Genomic DNA, 18891 nt, shown 5'->3' on the forward strand with positions numbered 1-18891 from the left:
AGTAAGACGAAGGAGATGGTGATGGACTTTAGGAAGACTAAGCTTACACTGCTCCCTGTTACTACTGATGATGAGGACCTCAAGTACCTGGGGGTGCATCTGGATGACAGACTTGAGTGGAGCATCAACACAGAGGCTGTATACAGGAAGGGCCTGAGTTGCCTCGACTTCCTGACGAGACTGAGGTCCCTTGGAGTATGCAGGCCTCTCCTTCACACATTCTACCAGTCCATTGTCGACAGTACTATCTTCTATGCGGTGGTGTGCTAGGGCAATGGCATCAACACGGGTGATGCCAACAGGCTCAATAAACTGATTAGAAAGGCTGGCTCAATTATAGGAGTCAAAACTGGACACACTGGAGGCTGAGGTAGAACAAAGAACCCTATGGAAAATCCTGGCAATTCTGGACAATGTTTCTCCCCCTCTACATGCCTCCTTGGCTGAACAGAGGAGCACTTCCAGTTATAGACTCAGACAAGTGCGCTGCTCCAAAGAGCACTATGTGAGGTCATTCTTACCCTCGGTCATGTGGCTCTATAATGAGTCAACTTATAGCTGGGGAAGTGATGACTGCCTCCTGTTAGACTGTTAGTGGTAACTTTTTTTTATTCTTTCTACTTCTCTTCAAATATTTATATCTGTGCACCTGTAATGCTACTGTGACACTGTAATTTCCTTTGGGATCAATGAGTTATATATCTATACCTGTGGCTGTTCTGCACAATAATAAGTATACAACTTTAGATACTATTGAGGGGGACAATATACCGGGGGAGCCACAGTGACCGGGTCTCTGGCATGGAGTCTGACTCTGTGGCTCGGAAGAGCGGAGAGGTGAAGACGACTGCAGTGTTGATGGGAGATTCCTTAGTCAAAGGGACAGAGATGAGGTTCTGTGGCACGTGACAGGGACACCTGGATGGTATGTTGCCTCCCTGGTGCCAGGATCAGGAATGTCTCAGATTGGGTCCATTACATTGTTAAGGGTGAGGGTGAGCAGCCAGAAATGTGGTGCATATTGGCACCAATGACATAGTTAAGCAAAGTGAGGAGGCCCCGAAGAGAGATTTTAGGGAGCTAGGTAGAAAGCTGGGAAACAGGACCTCCAGGGTAGTAACCTCTGGATTGCTGCCTATGCCATATTGCCAGTGAGGATAAGAATAGGATGATTTGGCAGGCAAATGGGTAGCTGAGGATCTGAGCAGGGGACAGGGGCTCAGATTTATGAATCAGTGGGATCTCTTTTGGGGAAGGTATGACTTGTACAAAAGGTATAACCTGAACCCAAAGGGGTCCAATATCCCTGCGAGCAGGTTGGCTAGAGTTGTTTGGGTGGGTTTAAACATTTGGCAGGGGGATGGGAACCGGAGTGATACTGCTGAAGATGAGGTAGTTGGTTTACAAACAGAGGCAATGTGTAGTGAGACTCCTAGCAAGGAGAGGCTGATGATAGGGCAAAATTACAGTCAACAAGATGCCATGTAAAAGGTTGACAAAATCGAAAAGGGTGAATACAGGACTGAAGATGTTATATTTGAATATGCACGGTATACAGAATAAGGTAGATGAACTTGTAGCACAGTTACAGATTGACATGTATGTTGTTGTAGATCATTGAATCATGGCTAAAAGAAGATTATAGCTGGGAGCTTAATGTCCAAGGAGACACATTGTACCAAAAGGACAAACAGGAAGGCAGATGAGGTGGCATTGCTGTGTTAGTAAAAAATAAAATAAAATCGTTGAATCATTGTGGATTCTGAGTGAAGGAACTGCAAAGGTAAAAAGACCCTGATGGGAGTTATATACAGACTCCCAAACAGTAGTAAGGCTGTGGTCAACAAATTACAACGGGTGAAAGAAAATGCATGCCAAAAGGACAATGGTACGATAGTCATGGGGGATTTCAATATGCAGGTAGATTGGGAAAATTAGGTTGGTGCTGGATTTCGGGAGGGGGAATTTCTAGAATGCCTACAAAATGGCTTTTTAAAGCATCTCACGATTGAACCCACTAGGAGATCAGCTACTCTGGATTGGGTGATGTGCAATGATCTAGAATTGATTAAAGATCTTAAGGTAAAAGAACCCTAGGGGTAAGTGATCATAATATGATCGAATTCACCATAAATTTTGAGATGGAGAAGCTAAGGTCAGATGTATCAGTATTACAGTGGAGTAAAGGGAGTTACAGAGGGATGAGAGAGGAGTTGGCCAGAATTAATTGGAAAAAAAAAACACTGGCAGGGACGATGGCAGAGCAGCAATGGCTGGAATTTCTGGAAGCAATTCGGAGGGTGCAGGATACATACATCCCAAAGAGGAAGAAGTATTCTAAATGCAAGATGACACAACCATGGCTAACAAGAGAAGTCAAAGCCAACATAAAAGCCAAAGAGAGGGCATATAATAGAGCAAAAATTAGTGGAAAGTTAGAGGATTGGGAAGCTTTCAAATACCAAAGAAGGCAACTAAATAAAGACATTAAAAAGCTAAAGATGGAATATGAAATTAAGCTGGCCAATAAGATTAAAGAGAATGTCAAAATGGTTGTCGTGGTGTGTCTAGTGTGGGCACGTGGCCAAGTGGTTAAGGCATTGGACTAGTGACCTGAAGGTTGTGAGTTTGAGCCCCAGCCAAAGGAAGGTGTTGTGTCCTTGAGCAAGGCACTTAATCACACATTGCGCTGCGACGACACAGGTGCCAAGCTGTATGGGTCCTAATGCCCTTCCATTGGACAACATTGGTGTCATGGAGAGGGGAGACTTGCAGCATGGGCAACTGCTGGTCTTCCATACAACCTTGCCCAGGCCTGCACCCTGGAGAGTGAAGACTTTTCAGGCGCAGATCCATGGTCTCGCAAGACCTGAAGGATGCCTTTACTTTACTTTAGTGTGGTAGTGTAATGGGTAGTGCCTGTCGATATCACTTTCAGCTTCCACTGATCGCTAGCAGTCTTGCGAAAAGGAAAAATGAATGTGTAAGTCTCTCCCTGCCAGTACATAGCCCCTCCAACAGCAAGCCTCATGTAATGCCTCCTCACTGGCGACATACAGAAACTGAACTCCTTTCGGACTCAGGCTGAATTACAGAGGATGGGGAGATGGTCTGGCCCCTGCACACAAAGCACACAGGCCCACTGGTGTGTGGACATGCCCTGATGCTCGTGAACCAGATCCCCAGCTTTGGGTAAACAGCCCCACTGCCTTGTGGGCAGCCTTGGGAGAGATGAAGGCTGCAGGAGTAAACCCAGACAGAAAATCTGGAGTGGAGCCCCTAAGGCAGCTGGACATCATTGAACATCCTTTTAGCAGCTCCTGCTGCCAAACATATTGATTCATAAGCTTTCCTTTGGACTACACGGGTGAGGCCAAGAGGGAGATCTTGATGACTGGGCATCTCAGGATCTCCTTATCTTCTGCTCAGGCATGTGATGATGATTATCATCACCCATTGTCCTTCAAGGCAAATGGATGCCAACAAATATTAAAGAGGATACCAAAATTATGAGGATCCAAATACAAAATTATGAGTATAGTTGGGGGGTAAGTACACGCAGGCTTTCTCCTCTGAGGTTGGGTGAAACTGGAACTAGAGGTCATGGGTTAAGGGTGAAAAATAAAATGTTCAAGGAAAACGAGGGAAAATTTCTTCACTCAGAATGGTGAGACTGTGGAATGAGCTGCCAGTGAAAGTGGTGAATGCAGGTTTGATTTCAATATTCAAGAGTAATTTGCATATGCATGGATGGGAGGGGTATGGAGGGCTATGGCCCAGGTGCAGGTCAATAATAGTAGGCAGAATAATAGTTTGGCATGAACTAAATGGCTTATTTCTGTGCTGTAGCATTCTATGATTCTATGATGTCCTTTAATAACAATGAAAACTTGGGGGTTCCGGTGACGTGATCATTCAGAATGGCAGCTTAAATCAACAGCTCCTCCAGAAAAACACATATTTTGCCCCATTAATCCATCAAATATGAGATCTTTCGAAAATATCTGAATTGATAAGGGGGGCAAGAATGGGGAGAAAGAATGGAGATTAAAAAAAGCACCACTGCGGAGCCTATGGAAGAGAGAGGTACAGCGCGCGGCTCTCCTACACGTGCGCATGGTGGCGAGGCTGACGCTGGGCCTAATGCAGGCGAAGCGGCAAATATGATAAGGATCTTGGAAGAGATAAGGGAAGTCCAAAAAGATATAAAGCAGTAACTCAATGATATAAAGTCAGAGCTCGCCAACGTCAATCAGAAAATAGCGGTGGCAGAGACTCGAATTGAGAAGATGGAAGATCGTGTGCAAAACATGGAACAGATACTAAGTAAGACGATAAAAGTATTAAATCAACAGCAAAGGAAATTGCTTGACCAGGAGGGAAGATCACGACAGAAAAATATCAGGACTTATAATGTTCCCTAAGGAGCGGAGGGATTGTCGATGATGGACTTTGTAGACAAGCTGCTGCGGGAAGCACTGGAGATTCCTCAGACTACAGAGATTGAAATTGAAAAGGCGCACCGTTCGCTTGTCCAGCGGCCTCCCAGAGACAGAGGAGGTAAACCGCGCTCCATTGTACTTAGGTTCCTTCGATTCAAGAGCAAGGCGGAGATTCTACAAAGGGCCTGGGGTAAGAAGAGGGTGTTTTGGAATGGGATGTTAATATGCTTCAATCATGATTACCCGCCCCCCCCCCCGGACCCCCGGTGGTCCTACAGAAATGGAAGGAATATTCCAAAGCGAAACGAATATTAAAGCAAGAAAAGATTAAATTCCAAACCCCATACCCTGCTAAACTGAGGGTATTTTACCAAGAAGGGACACGACTATATCAGACGGTTGAAGAGGCGACTACAGACATGAAGAACAGAGGACTGCCTGTTAGCGTGGTCAAACCAAGGAAAAGTCTGGCTGAGCAGTTATCCTGAACTGCTTGGGAAATAGAGAACCTGGAAAACAGGGGATGGGAACAGGACGAGAGAAGGATTTTAGGAAGAGACTGTCAGTTCTCTGAGGGCAGCCCTCACCTCCTCCAGAAGAGCCATAAGGTTTAGCTAACTTTAAACGGAAGCAAAAATAGACGGTTATATAACTATCTCGAGAAATACGTGTTATAATATGGATTTTATATTACTCAATTTTTTTTTTAAAAAATCATTTATTCATTCCTTTTTTCCCCACCTAAATGAGAATATATACATGGGAGGAATACACAGGGAAATCATTTCTGTGTAATGGACATAGTTTTTTTTTTAACTCACTTTTATAGATACTGCAGCGGGGGCCATCAACCCACAGGTAGGAGGGGCTATCCCCCACGGCTAGACTTTTCTTCTAGCCCAACCCAGGGTCATCTAGAGACCCCAGCCTTGGAACCACACCTTCCTTACCTTTCTTTTTATTTTTTTTTCAATCTTTTTATTAGTTTCATAAAGATATAAACATGACAAGGTAGTAGTACAAAGTTATTGGGAATACATTGTTATAATTAACATGAGTGATTATAAAGCCAAATAATACTTAAATGATAAAACTCCCAATCATATAGGATTTGTTTTTCCTTTTTCATGATTTTTGTTTAGATATTTTTCTTTGTTTTATATTATTCATTGGTATCCTATATGATTGGGAGTTTATTATTCACTTTTCTTGGTTCTTATTTGTTCAGGGAGTAGATCGATTAAGTTATATTCTGCAAATTTCAATGATATACTTAGAGATAAATACATTTAGAGCGTAAGACCATATATTTTGGGTATATACCTCAAGAATAGTTGAAAAGAGATAAATACAAATATTTAATGAATGTACTGCCAGTGGCTGGTAAAAAGACGCTGACCAGGAAATGGTTATCACAGAAAAGCCCAACTTCAAAAGTATGGATGGAAATTACAATGGACATTTACAAAATGGAGAAGATAACAAAATCTGTTAATCATAAGTTGGAACAATTTTATTCATACTGGAAAAATGGTTTAACTACATAACATTTCATAGGCCTGATTTTATTCTCACAAATAATGAATATGTTGTTAAAAAAAATCACTTCCTACTCTGTACATAGTTTTCTTCTTTTGATCTTTCTTTCCTCTTCTTTCTATAAGAGTATACTTCAGATAAATATTACATGGAGATTTGTGACAATATGACTATATGATATATATGTACAGTATCTGAAATACATCTTATGGAAATGTTTGTTTGATGATGAAACTCAATAAAAAAAATTACAAAAAAGCAATGAAAACTTGAAGGAGAAAAAGATAAATAGTAGATTCCCCTGTCTTAGGCAAGAGCTCAAGCAAACACATACAAATATTAGTCAAGAATGTTATGAAATTTGTTTGGTAACAAAGTTGACAATGCTGCTTTTCTACAAATATTTCACAATAATATTGAGAAAGAGGCAATTAACTACAGATTAGATCTTTTATTTTCAAAATTTCTGCAGAATCAATAATATGAATACAATCAATGTAATATGAAAATAGATATATTTAAGGCCTAGGTAGCAAAATTTACTTTCAATTTATTTTAACTCTAAATGCTGTTTACTCTGTTAAATACAAAAAAGATCTAGATGATATAGCCGGTACCGCAGGCTGGTTGCACTTTCAGATCAAAAGTCGTCCAGCTACAAAAAAAAGACAATCACTGTCAGTACTTATTAAGATGTGCAGTAACAAGGAAACAAAAATCATAGTGGCATCTCTGAAATAAAGTTTTGGAACATAGATTAAACAAGCTATTATATAAACTCTCCTCTATTTGAAATTAATTTTTCTTTCAATTGACTCATGAAAATGGCAATCAGAAATATAGCCAGAAAACCAGGAGGATTTCAAAATTATGCTTTGGTCTCATAAGTAATCTTCAAATAGCTAAATATTATGCTGGATAATTAGATTTTAAACCCTGTACATAAGAATTTAATTAACTCACAAAACTGCTGATATTTTTCATGGTCTCATTTTGTTAGAATTTGAACAAAATATAGACTGTTCTCACCTCATCTTCATCCTCCTCTTCTGACATTGATTCCTAGCAGATAAAACAAAAAAAAACTAAAACAAATAATACTAAGCATCTTTTCCTAAGCATTTTATGTAATTCCAGCATCATCTTCCATTTTTACATTCAATGCCTTACACCAATAAAGAAAAAGCTTGTTTGATTTCTTAGCTACCTTATCTACTTGTCCAGTTACAATCAAGGACGTGTGGTCATGCACTCCTCTGTTTTTCTGCTGTTTTCCATATCGTACCATTCTTAGTAAATTATCTTGCTTTCTTCGCTCTCAACAAATGAATGATCCCACACTTGAAGGAATTGTCATCATACAAACTATCATGGTCAAGCTAAAAAATGTATCAATTGCTGCCTCTTTTGTCAACTGCTGCTGGATCCTTTTTCAACGTGTCTGTCAGTTCAGTTCCGACTACAAAAGCTATTGATCTCAGATACACATTTCCAGAGGTTGGGTTTGGCCGTAACAATACCCCATTGAGCATGGAAATGGCCCTTCAGAACACTAAGTCCATGCCAACCATCAAGTAACAATGTGCATCAGTCTCATTTTATTTTCTCCACATTCCCAGCAACTTTACAAAATGCTACTACTCACTTACATGAAACAATTTACATTGGCCAATTCATTTTTCTATCTGTATATCTTTAGGACGTGGGAGGAAAGCAGAGCATGCAAGGTAAACCTACACGGTCACAGGGAAACATGCAAACTCTACATAGATAACATTGGAGGACAGAATCTAACTCAGGTCAGTGGAGCTTTGAGATAGCTGCTCTTCTAGCATCTACTAGTTTGGAAAGTTTTACAAATGAAACATAGCCTCAGGATATATTATCTGTGTGCTTTTTTTAGTTCTGTGGTAAACAAATTAACTTTAATACAGTTTGAGCCCTTAAAAATTGGCAACATTCAAATTTAGTACAATGATAACATGAGGAAATCTGCAGATGCTGGAATTTCAAGCACACACATAAAAGTTGCTGGTGAACGCAGCAGGCCAGACAGCATCTATAGGAAGAGGTACAGTTGACGTTTCGGGCCGAGGTACAGTCGACGTTTCGGGCCGAGGCCCTTCGTCAGGACTAACTGAAAGAAGAGATAGTAAGAGATTTGAAAGTGGGAGGGGGAGGGGAGATCGGAAATGATAGGAGAAGACAGGAAGGGGAGGGATGGAGCTAAGAGCTGGAAAGTTGATTGGCAAAAGGGATATGAGAGGATCACGGGACGGGAGGCCTATGAAGAAAGGGGAAGGGGGGAAGCCCAGAGGATGGGCAAGGAATATAGTGAGAGGGACAGAGGGAGAAAAAGGAGAGAGAAAAATATATATATATATAGTTACATGCCTCAAGGAGATCTGTTTTTTTTTGTGAGAATGATGTAATGGTCTTTTGGAGGTCACCTGATGTAATTTTCCTGCCGATGTGAGGTCACGTGATGACATGTGCACCATGGGTATATAAAGGGAAGATCCCAGATGATGCAGTTAGTTTTTAGTTTTTAGATTTCCAGCTAGAACGTGTTGTGTCTCCGTTTCTGTTGCATATTTGTTTTTATGATGCAGTTTCATTTTTAAAATGGTTGTTACATTCTGTTGCAAGATACAATATTACTGGACTGGAAATTTTTGGCTAGATGTGCTGATTTACCTTATTCTAGCAGTAGAAGGGAGAGTGAAGAGTTTATCGAAGTACAGGACTCGAGGGATTGAGAGGAGGCAGTATCGTTCGGCAGTTTAACAAAGGATCGACCTTATTGAGTCTTCGTTGAAGGAGGAGCAACTTGCATCAAAGATAACTCTTGCCAAACGAACAAAGAGTTCATGCTCTCTCTAAAAGAAGTTAAGGTCAGTTGTTTCAAGCTGTTCATTTCCTGCATCGTGAATCCTGAGGAATCCTGTGGAATTGGGATGATGTTTTTGCAGGGAAGTGTACTATGGACATGTGGTCGATGTTTAGCGATCTCTTGTGGGATGTTAGGGATAAATTTGTCCTGGTGAGAAAGATAAAGAATGGTAGGGTGAAGGAACCATGGGTGACAAGTGATGTGGAAAATCTAGTCAGGTGGAAGAAGGCAGCATACATGAGGTTTAGGAAGCAAGGATCAGATGGGTCTATTGAGGAAGATAGGGAAGCAAGAAAGGAGCTTAAGAAGGGGCTGAGAAGAGCAAGAAGGGGGCATGAGAAGGCCTTGGCGAGTAGGGTAAAGGAAAATCCCAAGGCATTCTTCAATTATGTGAAGAAAAAAAGGATGACAGGAGTGAAGGTAGGACCGATTAGAGATAAAGGTGGGAAGATGTGCCTGGAGGGTGTGGAAGTGAGCGAGGTCCTCAATGAATACTTCTCTTCGGTATTCACTGTTACGTACCCCGTAACTGGATTGCCAAACCAGCAGAAATGGACCACTTAGTTGGGAGTCTGGTTTAACAGAAACTAATAAAGTTTTATTAAAGAAATAAGTAACACAGTACTCTAATCGTAAGGATATAAATGCAACAGGTTAGCAATGATAAAACACACATGTACACAGAACTAGGGTAATAGGAATCAGCCAAGCTCTATCGCAGTCTAGGGGTAAAATTATCAGTCTCAAGTGACGCAGAGTTCAGTTCAGCTTAGTACAGTTCACAGTAATCGCTGCTGTGCCGTTAGACAGAGAGAGAATGCAAATTTTGATTCAAACAGACCTTTGATGTTCTTCGCAGTTAGCTTTCGGGCGGACCCTTTTTATGTCTTCTGTGGTCACCGACTGTGACCCCTCCGTTCCGGATACGACCGTTCTTCCGCGGTGAACCCGACACCCAGGCAAGGGCGGACACACACACCAGGTTCCCGCCGATTGTACCTTTTCACCCTGTGCGTCAATGGTCGGTTCCCGTGACCAGACCTCCAAACTCCCATCAACTTGTGGGGGCACACTGCTCTTCCAGGGTCTCTTTATCTCGTGATCTCATGGTGTGTGTCGTGCCTTAGCGAACCTGTTCTTTTTATCCCCCTGCTGGGGTATCGCCTGTCCATCAAACTTCAAACAGTTCAGGTTCAAAGCAACCGGTCTGTCAATATTCTGAAATGTGTTTCTTTCTCGTTAATCTCTCTGTTCTCTCTTATTAGCATTTTGAATGTTTCTTCATTGTCTCACTTATCTCTCTCTCATTAGCATCAATCTTCTGATAACTTGGTTTTTCGTCACATCACCAATGAGAGGGAACTTGATGATGGTGAGGACAATATGAGTGAGGTTGATGTTCTGGAGCATGTTGATATTAAGGGAGAGGAGGTATTGGAGTTGTTAAAATACATTAGGACAGATAAGTCCCCGGGGCCTGACGGAATATTCCCCAGGCTGCTCCACGAGGCGAGAGAAGAGATTGCTGAGCCTCTGGCTAGGATCTTTATGTCCTCGTTGTCCACAGGAATGGTACTGGAGGATTGGAGGGAGGCGAATGTTGTCCCCTTGTTCAAAAAAGGTAGTAGGGATAGTCCGGGTAATTATAGACCAGTGAGCCTTACGTCTGTGGTGGGAAAGCTGTTGGAAAAGATCCTTAGAGATAGGATCTCTGGGCATTTAGAGAATCATGGTCTGATCAGGGACAGTCAGCATGGCTTTGTGAAGGGCAGATCGTGTCTAACAAGCCTGATAGAGTTCTTTGAGGAGGTGACCAGCATATAGATGAAGGTAGTGCAGTGGATGTGATCTATATGGATTTTAGTAAGGCTTTAAGGTAAGGGGTGGGAAGTTCAAGGGGGACATTAGAGGAAGGTTTTTTACTCAGAGAGTGGTTGGTGCGTGGAATGCAGTGCCTGAGTCAGTGGTGGAGGCAGATATACTAGTGAAGTTTAAGAGACTACTAGATAGGTATATGGAGGAATTTAAGGTGGGGGCTTATATGGGAGGCAGGGTTTGAGGGTCGGCACAACATTGTGGGCCGAAGGGCCTGTACTGTGCTGTACTGTTCTATGTTCTATGTTCTAACCAGCAGGAAAGTCGCATCCATGAAGAAATCCTTCTCCCGAGAAGTCTCTCCCAATTGAACGTATAAATCTGTTGGACTTTCGAATTTACCATTTTAAGAACTATATCTGACTTTGCCGCTTTAAGAACTGTTTTTGCATTTAACGCTTTAAGAACCAGTGACGATTTGTTGAAGGGCTGCATAACGGTTAACTTCCGGTTAAAGTTTTCATTTTTTTTTTATCGTTTATCCGTGTTTAATAAATGTTTAGTTGTTTTTATATAACCTGTCTCGATTGATATTCATTGTTGCTGGTTATGTAACAATATATATGTATGTATATGTATATATGTGTGTGTGTGTGTGTGTGTGTGTATGTATGTATGTGTGTGTATATATATGTATATGTGTATGTATGTATATATGTGTGTGTGTGTGTATGTATATGTGTGTGTATATATATGTGTGTGTATATATATATATATATATATGAAAAATAAATAATGGATGGGGTACGAAGGGGAGGTGGGGCATTAACGGAAGTTAGAGAAGTCAATGTTCATGCCATCGGGTTGGAGGCTACCCAGACAGAATATAAGGTGTTGTTCCTCCAACCTAATGTAAACCTAATATAAAATTTGCCAACAAGGTAGGAAATTTGACTGAAATCTGAAAATTCTAGCTGATTTAGCAGATCAAAACTCCCAATATGCCAGGGATGAGCCCATGAATTGTAACTTTTTTTTAAAAGGTACAATATACTTTATTTTCAGAGTTGCAGAAGTAAAGTAGACTACTGGTAGGAAAGTGTTCGACAGCTGGTGCTGTGACAATTAGCTGTTTATGTAGGTTTAACACCTGTCCAAACATGGCTACACACTTTTCCCATATACAGTATAAACAAAGATACTATCATGTAAGTTTTAGATTTAATGCAGAATTAATATTCAAGATCGTTTATTGTCAGTCTTGCATGATTGTAAAGGAGAATATAATTATTGTTACTCCAGATCCGATGCAGCATTAAAAAAAATCAAAAAAATCCACAAGAAATATAAATATAAAAGCAATCCTATAAAATACAACATATAGGTAACTGATGGCTGTTGGTTCGGAAGTCAAACACCCAGTCGTGCAATGCTGTATTTAGACTAAAAGAAGTAGTCACCAACGTCTGTAGGACAATAATGTTGAATGCATAACTAAAATATAGGAACAATATTCTGACATAATTATCCTTGTTTTATAAGTGTGTCAGGGCCAAGTGCATGATAGACATCATGGCATCTGTTTTAGAGCAGTTCTGTTGTGTGGTAGGAATGGGGCTTTTGATTGTACCATTACCAAGCGTTCAAAGCACTTCATGAAGATTGGCGTCAGTTCAAAGTGAAGATGACAATACACACAACACATAAGGGATGAAAAGAACTGGCTGCATTCTTCCATTAAATGATGAATATTCACATATCGATGCAAAAACCCTGCTCAAACAAACCATGTTATCAGGTTAGAAGGTGAATTGGTCACATGGATGTAAATAGGGGGAGTAGGCACGTTGGGCCAGGAGAGTCTTACCGTACTGTGTATCTCTCTAACAAAATATAAATTTACACTTAAATTAAGTTTGCCTTTCCATATTTGAATTAAAAGCCTGATCAGTTAGTACCTGTATTGGAAAGTTTATGAAATCACAGTGAAAATATTCATCAAGCAGAACTGTTCAAAAATTTTATAGGTAAATTTACGGAGTTTAATACCATCATTTCCAAAGTGAAAACAGATTATTTTCTTACCTTGGTGTCATCGACTTTCTCCATTTCAAATCTGCCTTTTTCTTGGGCAATAGTTTCAAAGAACGTTCTCTCAGCTTTTGCAATTTTGAATTCAATTGTATCCTCCTCATCGTCAGCTTGCTGTTCCCCTACCTTTTCTTGCTCTGATTTAGCACGTTCTTTTGCCCGCATCTCACGCTGGCGTGATTCTAGAATCTTCTCCCGCTTTGTCTCCCTCTCAAACATCTAAAAATGTAACATTACACATGGAAAAGGCAATCATCATACAGCACTTATAATAAACACTGCACAAATTTAGTGTTAGTTAAAAATCAAAGGCCGACATGGGGGGTAAGTGAGTAGTCCAAGTTTCCACATACTTTTCATTGCTTGAAGCTAATAGATACCTCCTAACCATATAATATCTATAAATACTGGAGAAATGGAAAACAAAAGTGTTCAGTGGAACATATGAAACAGTATTCGGTCATTTTACCTCTGATGGAATATACTGCTAGATTTAAAGATGTAAGTTGTATTTTTATTCTCCAGATTACCAAATTTTGAAGTAGATTGGGACTGAACCTATACAGGACATTCTAACTGTAGTTAGCTAAGTCATATCAACATTTGAAAATACTAAAATTTGATTATAGACTAAGTAATTTGAAAAGATCATTCAGACACATCAAAACAGACTGAAAAATTTCAAAAGAACTGACAACTGACAGTCTCATCATTACTGTGCAATTTTAGCATTTTGGCTGGGTATTTCAAAACTTCATTGAGTAACCATAAATTTTGTTGTAATTATTTAATTTGACCTTATACCTACAGCTTCACTTTCTTTAGAAATGAAGTGTGTTCTTTCGTGAGGTAGTTTTACTTAATGTTTTTACTGCAAGCTGACCACAAAAAGGATCGTATGACTAGAACAGGACACTTACTGTACTTGCAATTGCTTTTTCCTGTTTCATATAAGCATAGAAACTGGATGAAAACTCAAGCAAGGTTGTTGCACCCTGGTGAGAACCACAGGCAAGGAATTGTCCATTGTCTTGGATACGCAAACTGTATAGAGGATCATCACACACCTGATTGGGTGAGGAGAGGTGGAGTTGGGGAGGGGGATATGGGAAAGAAATATTATAGAAAACACGTCAAAATTTCAGAATAATGGGGAAAACAGATTAACCAGCAACACATTTATACACATTTCAATGAGTAAAACATTCTGGTTTGTACAGGTTGAATATCCCTTATCCGAAATTCCAAATTCTGAAATCTCCGAAGTCGGAATAGTTTTTGAGTACTGACACTTTGCCACAAATGGAAAATTCCACAAGGTTCTGGGAAAGTTCCCAGATGATGCGCAGGTCTCTGCGCACCACGGACAGTTCTGAGAAGTGATTTCACATATGTAATGAACAGAAGTTAATCAAAATAGAAAAACACTGCATAAAGCAAAATATGAAGACCTCGATCATGTATTAAAAGAGTGGTTCATCAGCATTAGAGTGCACGTATGCCACTTAACATTATGCTGATCGTGAAACAAGCAAAGATCTATCATAAACTGAAAATTGAAGGTAATTGTTTCATGCACAAAATTATTTTTAAAAAAATATATATATAACTACCCCTTTATCTTAGTTCCTGTGAAACAGGCGACAGTTTGATATTGTTGGCAGATACAAAGCTAATCACAGCACTGGACCCCAGTAATAGACACTGTCGGGGGCAGTCATTCAACTCCAACAGTTTGTGGAGGACCCAGCTCCATCACGTCAGATGTGCTCCAACTGTGGACTACTCACTTTGTGAGCTTCTCACCAGCTGCACATAAGCTGTATATGTAATGTAAATGGATTTTGTGTTTAGACTTGAGTCCTATCCCTCGGGTATCTCAACACATAGATATAAATATTCTGAAATCTGAATGACTTCTGGCCCCAAGCATTTCTGCATTTCCAATAAGGGATGTTCAACCTTTATTACACTAGTGCAGAAGAAAATTTACTCTGCTCACAAACTCCCCATTTCAATTAAACCTGTAATCTTGATGGTAAAATGTTACTCATCAGAGTACTTTAACAAAAGGCACTCATCTAGCAGGTATTCCTTTTTGAATTTCAATCCTCTCCCACCCTGCACCAATGACAGGCATTAAATCTGTTTTATCTGCAAAAAACAGAATTCAATGCCCCTGCTAGCTCTTTAGATAGTGGTGGGGAGTGGCATTTTTGAACCAGCACAGTCTTTTCCCAGCATTACCAATAAGGAGTATCAGACATTTCATCCAGTGATAAAGGGCTAGGGTTAGGGCCATGTATTTTCACGTCAAGATGGTGTGCAGTTTGGAAGGGAATACAAAGCTGACTTTTTTTTCCTCCCAGTGATTAGAGGTCATGATTTTGGAACAATACTTGGGTGAATTACTACAGCATATTTTCTAGATGACAGACTCAGCAAACATGGTCTCTCACGATGTAGGGAATGAATGTTTAGGGCAGTGGACACATGGCTAATGAGGTGATGACAAACACCAATTGAAACAAGAACACTAAAGCAACTAATTTAAAGCTGGCTATCATGACAGATGAGTGGTATCAGTAGTTTTAACAGTAGTCAAATGAAACAAAAGACTAACAGATTGGGCACGAACAATTGTGAAACTGCTAATATATACTTAAAATATTTTCATTCAAATATAAAGGTTATTAAAGTGAACTAAAATGTTATTTCAAAATACTGGAAATCAATTTTCACATATTTGAAAAAGATTTTCATTTCAAATGTTTGCTGCTCTTTGAAAAGTTAGATGAGTGAGCCCAAATATTAGCAAGACAAGAACAGTTGACTATTCTTTTTTATTTCTTCAATTAAATATAATATTTTGATTCAATAATGCAAATAGTAGCTGGCATTCAGATTCATACTTATTTTTTTCCATTCTGAACTTCTGATCCGAATTAGAATTTATAACAAATTCCAAGTACTTGTCAGGTTTTTCCACACACATAAACTATTGGAGAGGGAATCTTTCAATGACAGTCCAAATATGAGACTGAAGAAAAGTCTTCAGGGTTTGATTCTCTGAGATGGAAGAACATTTGAAAAAGGAATTGAAAAATCCCATTCTCAACAAAAATACATGAATCTTGTTCCGTGCTTTAACTGGGCAATGAATTTACTTACAGAGCTCTTGACAAGACTCCTTACCCAATATAATAATGAGAAAAATTGTCGATTATTCATCTTTGAAATTTTCACCTTTTGTCACCTGGCCTAACCCAGAATATGTTTTGTGTTAGCAAGTTATGGGTGAAAATTTCAGAAATAAACATCAATTTTTGAAGACATAGCCCCTTTGGAGCAGATTACTCCTGACTGATCTGGGCACTCCATAGCAAAAGGTTGTTTGGTGATGCAATCCATGCTAGTTTCATCACACTTCCTGCAGTTACAGGATTGAGTTTGCAGTGTACATTTTTTTTTAAAAAATGAGCAAGCTTAATTGGACTTTGTGGCATGGCTGCAAAATGTGACAAGTTTACTTCAGAATTGCAACGAGTGGAATCATAACACAATGAACCAAATTAAGAGGTGTTTTTGGTTGAATCTTATGCAGAATTGTAGTGACCAGCAGCAAAAGTAAGTATCTTCAAAATAAGAACATGATAAAAAGTTAAGTCCTAGGGGCTAACATCAAAAGAGATAACCCTTGGGGCCTGCAAATTGCTGCTTCATTATGAATAAATGTCAAAGCAAAATATTTTTTTTAAAGTTTAAAAGTTCATTTATCAAAGCATATACAATTCTGAAAATTAAATTTAACATTAGCATCTTCACTCACAAGAACATTTTTCTTGCTACAGAAAACGGTGCAAACCACTTTGCCAGGAAATTAAGAAAAAATCTTGCCATGAACGACACAAAATACACTAAACTTCAGATTCACTACTATCATTACTCATCTCTCCAACCAATGTGCAAAGCCATACGAGTACTTAAAAATGAAAGTCAGAATTAGGAATAGGAGCAGGCCATCTCTGACCTTCTATAAGACCGTAAGACATTTGAACAGATTTAGACCATTCAGGTATCCATCATGTCTGCTCTGCCATTCAATCATGGCTGATTTATTATCCATCTCAACTCCATTCCCCTGCCTTTCCCTATAACCTTTGACACTCGTACTAATCAAGAACAGCAAGATCCTATCACCACAATAGGTTTACGGTGGATACAATCTCATTGGCTCTCCATGCAGCTTTGGGTTATCTGGAAAATACAATTACCCACGTTAGGATGCTGTTTACTTCAGGCTTCTGTACCTCATTCCTGATGGTAGCAACGCAAAGAGGGTGTGTCCTAGGTGATGAGGGTCTTTAATGATGGGTATTGCCTTTTTGAGGCATCACTCCTTGAAGATGTCCTGGATACTACAGAGGCTAGTGCCTATGATGGAGCTGAGTAATTTTACAATTCTCTAGTTTACAGTTTACTTTGATCCTGCGCAGTAGCCTCCCCTTCCACATACCAGAAAGTGATGCAGCCTGTCAGAATGCTCTCCATGGTACATGTGTAGAAATGTGAGAGTGATTTTGGTGAATTACTAAACCTACTTAAACTCCTAATGAAATTCAGCTGCTGTCTTGCTTTCTATATGGCTGCATCGATATGTTGGGTCTAGGTTAGGGCCTCAGAGATATTAACAACAAGGAACTTGAAATTGCTCACTTTCTCCACTTCTGATCCATCTATGAGGACTGGTGTGTGTTCCCTTTTACTCTTTCTGAAGTCCACATTACTTCTTCAGTCTTACTGACATTGAGTGTAAGGTTGCTGCTGTGACACCACTCAACCAGGTGGGATATCTTGCTCCTGTATGCTGATGATGGTTGTATCATCAGCAAATTTATAGATGGCATTTGAGCTATACCTAGCTGCACAGCCATGGGTGTAGAGGGAGTAGAGTAGTGGGCTAAGCACAGTCCGCTAGTGTTGAGTGACAGCAAGGTGGAGATGTTATTTCCAATCTGGTCTTCTGATTAGGAAGTCGAGGCTCCAGTTGCAGAGGGAGGTACAGAGGCCAGGTTGTGGAGCTTTTCAATCAGAACTGTAGGAATGATGGTGTTAAATGTTGAGCTGTAGTCAATAGACAGCATCCTGACATAGGTAATTGTATTGTCCAGGTGATCCAAGGTTGCATGGAGAGCCAATGAGATCACATCCACCAAAGACCTATTGTGATAGGATCTTGCTGAGGCAGGAGTTCATCCTAGCCATAACCAACCTTTCAAAGCACTTCATTACCATAGATGTGAGTGCTACTGGACGGTAGTCATTAAGGTAGCTCACTCTGCTACTCTTGGGCACTGCTATAATTGTTGCCCTTTTGAAGCAGGTGGGAACTTTTGGTATCCTCTTTGATATTATTTATTAGCTTACCTTTATATTTAATCTTGTCTCTTCTTATTGCTTTTTTGGTTGCCTTCTGTTGGCTTTGAAAAGCTTCCCAATCTTCTAGCTTCCTACCAATTTTTGCTGTATTGTATGTCCTCTCTTTCGCTCTTCTGCTGTCCTGGACTTCCCTTGTCAGCCACAGTTCCCTCATCCTCCCTTCTGTGGGATGTATCTATCCTGTGCCTTCCAATTTGCTGCCAGAAACTCCAGCCACTGTTGTTCAACTAACATCCCTTCTAGTGTCCCCTTTCAATCAACTTTAGCCAGCTCCTCTCTCATGCCTCTGTAGTTTCCTTTACACCACTGTAATACTGTTATGTCTGATTTTAGCTTCTCCCTTGCAAACTGCAGGGTGAATTAGATCATATTATGATCACTGCCTCTTAAGGGTTTCTTTACCTACACTCCCTCAGCAAATCTGGTTCATTATACAACAACCAATCCAGAATTGTCTTTTCCCTAGTGGGCTCAATCACAAGTTGCTCTAAAAAACCATTTCGTAGGCATTCTACAAACTCCTTCTCTTGGGATTCAGCACCAAACTGATTTTCCCAATCTACCTGCATACTAAAGACCCCAATGATTTCAGTAACATTGTAACGTTGTCCTTTTAACATGCCTTTTCTAGCTCCCACAGCCTGTATATAATTCCCAACAGGTCTTGCAGCT

The 18891-nt window shown here is 40.0% G+C and overlaps 1 protein-coding gene across 2 annotated transcripts in view; it reads right to left on the reverse strand.

The window, feature by feature from the left end:
* Window positions 1-6053: 6053 nt before the first annotated feature.
* dnai2b (dynein, axonemal, intermediate chain 2b) overlaps window positions 6054-18891 on the reverse strand; it is a 50043-nt gene continuing 37205 nt past the window's right edge. For both annotated transcript variants that reach the window (XM_063030790.1, XM_063030789.1), the window contains exons 11-14: window positions 13701-13847; window positions 12775-12999; window positions 7011-7043; window positions 6054-6636 (exon numbers count right to left, since the gene is read on the reverse strand). In XM_063030790.1, coding sequence (XP_062886860.1) covers window positions 6622-6636; window positions 7011-7043; window positions 12775-12999; window positions 13701-13847 — 420 coding nt within the window. In that variant the 3' untranslated portion in view covers window positions 6054-6621. The remainder of the gene's footprint in view (window positions 6637-7010; window positions 7044-12774; window positions 13000-13700; window positions 13848-18891) is intronic.

This window comes from Mobula hypostoma, chromosome 22, assembly GCF_963921235.1.
Source record: "Mobula hypostoma chromosome 22, sMobHyp1.1, whole genome shotgun sequence".
Taxonomy (NCBI): Eukaryota; Metazoa; Chordata; class Chondrichthyes; order Myliobatiformes; family Myliobatidae; genus Mobula; species Mobula hypostoma.